The sequence below is a fragment of the Impatiens glandulifera genome, chromosome 8, assembly GCF_907164915.1.
Source record: "Impatiens glandulifera chromosome 8, dImpGla2.1, whole genome shotgun sequence".
NCBI classification, from domain to species: Eukaryota; Viridiplantae; Streptophyta; class Magnoliopsida; order Ericales; family Balsaminaceae; genus Impatiens; species Impatiens glandulifera.
The window spans coordinates 46421744-46432294 of record NC_061869.1 but is presented as its reverse complement, the minus strand read 5'-3'; the positions used below and the strand labels follow the sequence as shown (position 1 = coordinate 46432294).

General features: G+C 37.4%; 1 protein-coding gene across 1 annotated transcript; it reads right to left on the bottom strand.

The window, feature by feature from the left end:
* Nucleotides 1–8271: 8271 nt before the first annotated feature.
* LOC124913393 lies at nt 8272–8814 on the bottom strand. Its single transcript, XM_047453977.1, has one exon. It carries the CDS (start codon nt 8812–8814, stop codon nt 8272–8274), a length of 543 nt encoding a protein of 180 aa, XP_047309933.1.
* Nucleotides 8815–10551: the final 1737 nt, after the last annotated feature.

Sequence of the window (10551 nt, the reverse complement as noted above, 5' to 3'; positions counted from 1 at the left end):
TGTTCAAATTAACAAATGGCCCACAAGTATTTTTTTTATTGTTAAATACATTACTTTGTTTGCAATTAAGGACACATCATAAATATGTATGTTGTCGATGAATGCCATTTGATTCTCAGATATAGTTGATGGGAGAACCACTCTCAATCTATTTTATAAGCACTTGAAAATAATTTTGTAAATGGTGAAAATCAGGCTAATGGGCCTGAAGTTCTTTAGTTCAAATACTCCCAAGGCCTTGTAGATAAGGGTAATATGAGTAGAATTCCACATCTTCTCAAATGTCCCGTTTCGATAGAAAACAGTCAATGATCCTCATAATTTTGTTTGGTAAGAAAATACCATACTTTTGTAAGGAAATCCATTTATATAGATCTGAACATTGAGCCTTATCCCCACTAATGTCTTTTATTGATATTTTCACTTCATCAATGGTCAACGATGATTCAAGTATAACATCATGCGAGGGAGATATATATTTGAACAAAGTTTCCTCGATTTTTGGGCAGTTATGACAAGTTTAAAAGTACAAATCTATATAAAATTTAGATTCTCATTCTTGAACGCGTTCTCATCGGAAACCACGACCTATTAACTTTAAAAAAGTTGATGACATTCTCTCTTGAACAAGCTTTGTATAAACTGTGAAAGAAATTCGTGTGTTATGATCATCACCCTCAAGCCATCTTGTCTGACTTCTTTGTTTGATGCCGATATCCTCTTCCCTACACAATGTCATTACTTCATTGTCATTACTCCATTGGCCTTAGTCATTCTCGTCTCCATTTCCAAATTAGAAAGGTTTACAATCCCTTCAATAGTATCTAAAGTTTCCAACTCACAATAAATAGAGTACACATTAAATTTGAACTTAGTTGTCTCTCTTACTTTTCAATCTTTAATAGTTTCTTAAGCTCTTTCAATTTTGTTTTCCATAATATATGAAGGAGAATCTGTCCGAGAATTCTCAATCCATCATTGTTCAATTCTCACCATAAAGAAGTCATTCATAATCCACTTATTATCATGAAGAAAGGTGTTATTGACTTTATGAGAGCCTTCGAAGATCAATTAGATTAGATTGTGATCAAACACACTTAGAGGCCAATATTTCTATTGGATCGCTTGAGTTGTTTGAGAAAATGTATGATAAAAAAAGAATCTATCAATATGTGACATGAATGTGCATCCATCTCTCTTCCAAGTATCTTTAGCACCTTCCAATTGTAAATTAGTGAGTCATAAATCCTAAATTTCTTTGGAAAATCTCATTATCTCGTTAGCAATTATTATTTCTCCACTTCGCTCACTTAGAGACCGGACACATTCCTATCACCCGTAAAGACAATTGGAAGATACCATAGATCAATAATAATCTTAAATTCATCAAATAAAACATATTTGAGTTCATTTAAAATTGGCCCGTAAATACTAAACAAAACTCAAGAAAATTGATCGTTTCGATTACGAAATTTCACATTAACTAAGAATTCCCGAATATTAAAATCCGACATCTCAAACAAATATGCATTCCAAGCTACAAGAATACAGTCAAAGAACCTTCATAATTTTTGACAATCCATTCAACCGACTGCCATCTCCATAATTTGACATAAAATTCAGTGTAACCAACTTTCGTTTTAGACAAGCAAATAATATCAAACCTGATCGCGAATAAATCGCTTTATAAAATTTCGTTTGTCAATGTCATTAAGTCCTTTGACATTCCAAGCAAGGGTCGTGCATTCATGCACTTATTTTTTATATAGCAGCATTTTTGTAAACCATTTTGTTTTTCCTTTACACCCATTCTTAATTGGTGCAAGACTCACAATATACTATATTTTTTTCTAAATTGTCAATTATTTGTTAGGTATGAACCTAAGTTTTTGTTTTCATGGTTTTGGACGTCTTTGAACCATTGGGCTTAACCAACTTACTATCTACCTTTTTGTCCCTTTCCTCCATATCTTCGTCCGAATGAACAATCCCTTCTTCCATGTAATTATGAGCGATTTTTTACTTCACTATGAAAGTTTGAAAATTTATGTCGTTCTTGCGATTATTTTTGTAAAAAAAAGTGACGGGAATCAATTTTTACAATGATAAAAGATTAAAGTGGAGACGAGGATTTATATGTGACTCCATATCTTACTGTCCCATAAAATTTGGGAATGATTGATAGTTTTTTTAATTGGAAGTCATCATAGGCCTATTTAGAGTTTATCAAATTTATTAACCTCACGACTATAGAGTAACCACTTAATTTTAAAAATTAGAACATTAAGAGATGTGAGTCCGGAGTTATGTTACGTGTGGAAAAGAGCTTTTAAACAACTATGTCTCACAATGCCCTTAGGGTCTCTACTAGTTAATCTTAGACATTTTAAAAAATTTCACACTTTATATTTTAGATTATATTTTAATGTTATCCTTGGTTCAACCAAGCCCCAAACCACATAAGAAAAAACCAACAAAAAAAAATAAACTAAATCTAAAGCAATGCAAGAATATATTGAAAAGAAACATGCAAAGGGACCGTGCTTAACTTCCACGGTCGAAAAACATGTCATCGGTCAAAAACCAAGCTAAGCATTCAATCGTGATCTTTAATAGTGTCTTTCTTCGTCATAGTTTATGCAGCAAGGGCTGGTGCATTCCCTCGGTCGGAAACATGCAAAATGTTCCTTTATTTGGTCATAGGGTGCATAAAGTTCATTTCATTGGTCGACAATGTGCAATGGCTCTTTTTCTCGGTCCTTGGCGTGCAACATGTTCGTTTTCTTGGTTGGCAGCATGCAATGGCTCCTTTCCTCAGTCTTGGGAATGCAATAGGTTCTCCTCTCAATCAAAAAGCGCAGAAGGTTCCTTTTATTGGTTGGCAACGTGCAACGAGTTTGTTTCCTCGGTCTTAAGTGTGCAGCAGACTTCTATCGGGTGTAGGAATCAACATCTTTGGCTCCTTAGTTTGGTGCAAGAATGAGAATCCTTCCTCTCGTCGGTAGAAAGCATCAACTTCCATTAGGTGTAGGACCCTCGGTCATTGGCTTCTTCTCACGGTTAAATAATGGAGTTGAAAACCACGGTCGGATGCCAAGTATCGGGTGTAGAAAATCAGCCAGAAACATCGAACTTTGGTCAACCTCAACAACTCTCAATCGTGGATGTCTATCTCGTGCTAAATATAGCCAACAATGGGTTTCCAACGGTCAGATGCATAAGCAACACACAACAATAAGGGATGGTTAACGGGTGAGAATTTGTTATCTATCATGATAGTTCCCAATCAGATGGGTCGAAAAAAGTATCCAAGAGTTAGATTTTTTGGTCGAGTAGAAAATGTAACAGTGGTATGCGAAAATAAGGTGTTAGGATCGGTGTCGACTATAAAGAGGGGGGTCTAAGTATAATTGACAACTTAATCATTTCAATTCGATTTTAATCCTGTTAGGGATTAAGAATCTATTTCTATTCTTCGCAAATCTTCATATGCTTGAACGATTACGGAAAGTAAATAACACAAGGAGTTTTATGGATGTTCAGAGATAATACTCATACACCACTCCTTCTTCTGTTTCCAAAAGGATATTCACTAGAAAGCTTTGATTTGTAAAGACACTACACAAACTCAGAGACACACGCGACTTAACAACTGCATGTTTCTTAACTTCTAGCTAACACTCTATTGAATAGATAAACCCTGTTGAACTTACAATACTGAAATTTCACATAGAAAGACCAGTGGATGAATTATAAAATGATCTTAGAGCGAGAGTAAGCACATCTCTTCAATTCTTAATTCGCAGTTTGTAAGTCCGAGAGTTGGGTCAAGGAGAGCAGCAGAAGAGTAGAGAGACTCAAAGAGAATTGTCGTTGTACTTGGATCACCTTTTATATTGAAGTGCACCAACGGTCGAATCTTCCTTTGGACACGTGGGACACGTGTCAGCTATCCGTTGGACGCACGCTAGGAGTACGAGATCGTACGTCAGAGTATATGCGTTTAATCGTGGTGTGTCGGATCATACTATAGAATATTCAGAAGAACGTGGTGTATAGAAGAGTACATAACGTGAGCTGGTGGAATATATGAATATGTGCAGACAAGTAGTTATAGCGTGTTAAGCTGTTTGGGCAGACGACTGATAATGAATACTACTAATTGTCAAGTTGATGAGCTGAGTAGATAATTAGATGCTTCTTTAGACGGTTACTAAAGCAATACATCAGACACTTCTTCAGACGGCTGCTGAACCAAGCCGTCTGCTAGCGCATTTCTTCAGACTACTCGTCTGTAGAATTTAGACGATATCTGCTCGTGCACTTCTTCAGACTACCTGTCTGTAGAAGTTCAGACATTGTCTGCTCGCACACTTCTTCAGACTACCCGCCTCTAGAAGTTCAGACTTTGTCTGCTCGCATTTCTTCAGACTACCCATTTGCAGAAGTTCAGACTACGTCTTCTTGTGCTTGCTTCAGACTGCATCTGAAGACATACGTCTTTTGAGCTGTATATGCGCAACGACAATTTACACATCTTAGTTTTGTTCAGACCACATCATTAAAACTATGTCAACTATGTCTTATTGATTTAAACTTATTCACTTAAGTTTATTATAATATTTTTCCTTCATTAATTATTTCTCTTTTAATTATTTTTTCCTTTTTTATTTAACTTAATCTAACAATTTCCCCATTTTTGATGATGTTAAAACTAAGTTAAAAATCGAGTTAAAAATACAAAACTTAAAAGTTACCCAATATATTTATAGATATAAAATACATAAGATATGCAAAATTTGAGATCAAGATCCTCCCCTTTTTCGTTTTTTGATCTTCTTCAAAGTCGTTTACTTATTTGAAGAGTTTCTTCTTCTTTCTTGGACCTGCTCCACGACCTTCTTGATCTCCTCCTTGATTTGGCTTCCACTTCTGGAGCGAGTACCCCAATTGCTTATTCCCTCTCGATTGCTACCTTTCCCCTTTTTAACATTATCAGGGTCAACAACAACAAGGGATCTAGCAGCTTCAGGAGCCGCATCTTCTTCATCCTAAAAGCGACGAGCGACCGCGTCAGTATTTTCGATTTGCTCCACTTCAGCAGACTTAAGGGATTTGGATATTTCGACAATCTGGAGAGTGAGAATTTATATGGTAGACTTTATCTCTATGTGGAGGTGGAGATTATTATTGATCAAAGTAGACTTCATCGTGTTCATCTGATCCATGAGCTTCGATACATCACACGAAGTCTTCTTAATTTCATTGTTTGCAACAAATTGATCTAGGGATGCCTTAGGAGATTGCTCCTCCAAAGTAACCAATCTATTAAAAATAGAATGGATGCTCTAATGCATCGACGTAAAAACGTCCAAAAAGAACTTGAGAAAATTTGTTGTTCCCAGAGAGGCCTTTTAAGAAGAAGAGTGGGCAGAAGACACGATGTGGGAACCGTCTAGAATATAGCGAATAGGTTCAGGATGAAAACTTGCTTGAATGGATTGCTCAGGTTCTTTATTTGGAGATGTAACTCGAAGCACATTGACTATTGCCCGAGACTCACCGCATGCTCTTTCAATTTTATTGCGCAAGTAATTGACAAAACCCGATAATTCTTCAGAACGAATAAACTTATCGGAGTGGGACTTATTAGTTCTTGATGGAGAGGGTCGATTGGAATTTTGGAGAGGAGACAGCTTTTCTTCAGACGCTTGCTCATCTGATAAGATGGTCTGAACTGCGACCTCGGGCGTCTGCTCAACAACTTTAGAGGGTTCCTCCTCAGTAGACAGAGTCTGCATCTGTTTGGACGTAGGGAGAGTAGCTTCGGATGGATCCCTCTTAGAAGACGGAGGCTGCTTCTCAAACGTAGTTGGAGAAGGTTCTTTCTCAACAGAAGGGATTGACTGTTGCACATCAGACAATATGATCTGTTGCGCAACAGATTGAATGGCTAAAAATCGTTTCATCAACAGATGTCTGCTGCTGCTCGATGAAGTGAAGATCCACCTACTCAACAATAGATATAAGATGCGGCTCACCCTGAGTGAATGACATCTCATCAATGAAGGATATCTACTCATCATCGTCTGAGCAGTTCAGTTCTAGATTTGACGCCTTATTCGAAAGAGCATCAAAATGAGACGACTTAGTGCCATGGACAAACTGGAGAGCCGTGGAACTATAGGATTCAATGATTTGCTGAAGACATATGAGAACTTTCGCATATGTTCTTGGCGTTTTGTCCGAAGGGTTGAAATTTACTTCCCTTTGGCAGAAGATGGGATAGAGAGCACATCCTCTAATAGATACTGCAACGAACTCTCTTCTCTTAAGAGCCTCGTTGACGTCTTGAGTTTTAGTCTAGGAAAGGACTGATTTTTCTAATTTAAGCAGCTCATTCCACTACTTAGCCACATTGGATCCTTTAATTACGTCGGTGAATTTTGTGTGGAGCTTTGTGCTTATCCATTTATCAAACAAATCAATTCTCACAGACGTCGTAGCCTCCACATCCTCCAGGATGAGTTCTATGGTCTAATTCACTTCAAATGGGAGTTCAGGAATGTAGTCGGCTTTGTCTTTTCCATTCCCCACAACTTCGACAACATAGGTCAAAAAATGCTCTCTAATAGTGATGCCCAGAGTCGCTCGGACTACTTCGAGAGCATAATAAAAGGAGAGACATTCTTAAGAAAGGTATTCACTAAAGTAACTTAACTGCAATAGTACCAACAACTGTTTGAATAATACGTCCTTCTATTACAACAACACGTCTTTGATAGTTAGGTCATTGTGGATAATCTTACCCTTACCCACGATTTTACCTTTATTGTTGTCACCAAAGGTGATCCTAGGCCCCGTGCACTTTGTCACTCCAGTTAGAAGTCGTCTGTCACCGGTCATATGTTTGGAGCAGTCACTATCTAGATACCAGACAGACTTCTAAAGGTAGCTTCCCTGAATCACCTACAAATATACATATTTACAATTTTTTGATACCCACGTTTAATTGGGTCCACAGTTGATTAGTCTCTCGGGGATTCATATTTGGGTTATTTTAATGGATCTCCCATTTTGTGTTGTGAATAATGCATATGATTTAGAATTGGCAGACATCTTCCTTCCAGTAGCTGATCCGTTAAGTTTAGAGTATGGTTTTTGTCGAAAATTTCTTGACTTTCTATCAAGTTTTTTCTTTCTAAACTTGCTGGCTTCCCTCTTTTTGGGCTTCATCCAGCTTGAAGTTGGATTCATATATGTAATATTATCCTTTAAAGTTGGATCATCGTAACTTGAATCAGTTCCTATTTCAGTTACATGTCCCTTGACAAGCTTATAGTCTTAAGCTCGCCTTTTACTGGGTTCAACTTTTTATTGGATTTGTCTGGGTTGCAATAGTCAAATCATAAACTGGTTTTGCATCCAGCAGGCCTCAACTGACTGATCAGCCGTCTGACGGTATCCCTAGATTTCGTCCAGGAACTAACCACATAAGTCAAACGTTGGTTTTTAGACGAAAGGGTTTGGATCTTTTCCTTGAGCTTCTCATTCTCAAATGAGAACTCAACCATTTTCAAAACTTCTTGATCATAGTTTTGAGATGAAGGAGGGCTAACAGATTTGTTTTTCAAATTTAATTCATTAAAAGAATTAGATAACTTCTTGTACTCAATAACTATGTCATTGAGTGCAGTGGTTAAATCATCTCGTGTGAACTCGTCTGAGGAGAAGTCAAATACCTTAGAGTTGTCATCTGCTATGAAGCACTAGACTCCTTCATTATCACTGTCACTTGATGAGGAGTAGTCTGAATCGTTATCGGCTCATTTTCCTTTACTTTCAGCAGTTAGAAGATCTTTCTGCTCCTTCTTGTTCTTTTTGTCATCCCGCTTTGGCTTTCTGCATTTCTGCCTTGAAGTGTCCTAGTTTATCATAGTTAAAACACTTCATGTTAGCCTTGTAATCACTCTTATCATTATTATTATTTGAATAACTTGAGTTAGAATGGGGTTTCTTCATGAATTTACCGAATTACTTCACAAAGAGAGCCATGATATCACTGTTAATCTGTTCAGAAGATTTCACAACATTGACGACAGGTGTCTTTTCAGAAATCACCAGCCCCTTGGTTGAGATGGAATATTTGGATGGCTCTTCTTCGTTCCTAGAGTTTATCTCAAACTTATAGGCCTTTAGATCAGCATACAGGTCATGCAGTTCTATCTTGTTTAGGTCTTTTGACTCTCTCATAGCCATCATTTTTACGTCTCATTCTCTGGGTAGAGCTCGCAAGACTTTGGTAACAACCTCACGGTTTCTATAGGTCTTCCCCAAAGTTAAGAGCTCGATGACAATGATACTGAATCTTTCATCAAATTCAGTCATTGTCTCTCTAGAACGCATCTTTACTTTTTCAAAATTATGCGTGACAACCATCAGCTTGTTTTGTTTTGGTTGTTCGTTTCCCTCATAGAGTTGAGTCAGCTTCTCCCAAATTTCTTTAGCAGAAAAGCAGGCCTTGATCTTGCTGAACATGTTATTATCTAGTGTCTTATAAAGAATGTCTTTGGCCATATTTTCAAGGTTGTTGTTCCTCTTCTCTTCAGAGGTCCACTCATACATTGGTTTCTCCTTCATCAAAGGAGTACCATCGGAGGTTGTGGTGGAGTTGGCCTTCATGATTTTCATTGGGCCGTCAGTGATGACATACCACATGTCATCATCTAGGGAGGCCAAATGCGCTTGCATTCTTATCTTCCATTTGTCATAGTTCTTCTTCGTGAACATAAAGATCTTTCTTAGGAGAGACATGGTTTTGATATCAGATGATGCTTAAGAATAGAAAACATGGCTCTGATATCACTTGTCAGGATCGGTGTCGACTATAGAGAGGGGGTCTAAGTATAGTTGACAACTTAACACTTTCAATTTGATTTTAATCATGTTAGGGATTATGAATCTGTTTCTATTCTTTGCAAATCTTTGCAAATTCTTGAACGACTTCAAATGCGAAAATACTTGCTCGATTTGAAGCGGTAGATAAACAATTGAACGATTACGGAAAGTAAATAACACAAAAAGTTTTATGGATGTTCGGAGATAAAACTCCTACGTCACTCATTCTTCTGTTTCCAGAAAGAATATTCATTAGAAGGCTTTGATTTGTATAGATACTGCACAAGCCTAGTCAGACACACTTGACTTAACAACTGCATGTTTCAAAACTTCTAACTAACACTCTGTTGAAACGGACAAACCCTGTTCAACTTATAATACTAAAATTTCACACAAAAAGAATAGTAGATGAATTATAGAATGATCTTAGAGCGAGAATAAGCACATCGCTTCAATTCTTAATTCGCAGTTCGTAAGTCCGAGAGTTGGGTCAAGGAGAGCTAAAGAAGAGTAGAGACACAGAGAGATTCGCCAGTTTCCTTGGATCACCTTTTATATTGAAGTGCACCAACAATCAAATCTTCCTTTAGACATGTGTCACCTATCTATTGGACGCACGCCATGAGTATGAGATCGTATGTCAGAGTATATGCATTTGATCATGGCATGTCGAATTATATTGTAGAATATTCAGAAGAATGTGGTGTACGGGACAGTACATAATGTGAGCTAGTGTAATATTTGAATACGTGGCAGACATGCAGTTATAGCGTGTTAAGATATTTAAGTAGTCGACTGATAATGAATATTGTTGATTGCCAAGCTGATGAGCTGAGTAGATAATTAGATTCTTCTTTAGGTAGATTCTAAAGCAATGCATCAGACACTTCTTCAAACAGCTACTGAAGTAAGACGCCTGCTAGCGCACTTCTTCAGACTACCCGTCTGCAGAAGTTAGACGACGTCTTCTCGCGCACTTTTCCAGACTACCCATCTGTAGAAGTTTAGACTTCGTCTGCTCGCGCACTTCTTCAGACTACGCGTCTCTAGAAGTTCAGACTTCATATGCTCGCACACTTCTTCAGACTACCCGTGTGTAGAAGTTCAGATTTCGTCTACTCGCACACTTCTTCAGTTTACCCGTCTATAGAAGTTCAAACTACGTATGCTTATGCATTTTTCAGACTGCATCTGAAGACATACGTCTTTTGATCTTTACCTGCGCAACGACAATTTACACAACATAGTTTTGTTTAGACCACATCATTAAAACTATGTCAACTATGTCGTTTTGATTTAATCTTATTCACTTAAGTTTATAAAAACATTTTCCTTAATTAATTATTTTTCTTTTAATTAATTTTAGCGTTTCTTTATTTAACTTAATCTAACATGAGTCTCTCGGTCGGGTACGTCAAAAAAATTAGCGAGGCACAAGTTATGGTGAGTTTCCTCGGTCTGTAGAGCACATTAGAATTAGGAAGCGTTAGGAAGGCGTCAGCATCCGTGCGCACTAGAAATCCTCGGTCTATTAGCATCCACACTCGCTAGGATTCTAACTACATGGTGACCAAGATTGGCCCCAAATTTATCAAAACTTGGAGGAATGTTTAGTAATATATATAAAAGAAAATCTTAAAAACTAATATCAAG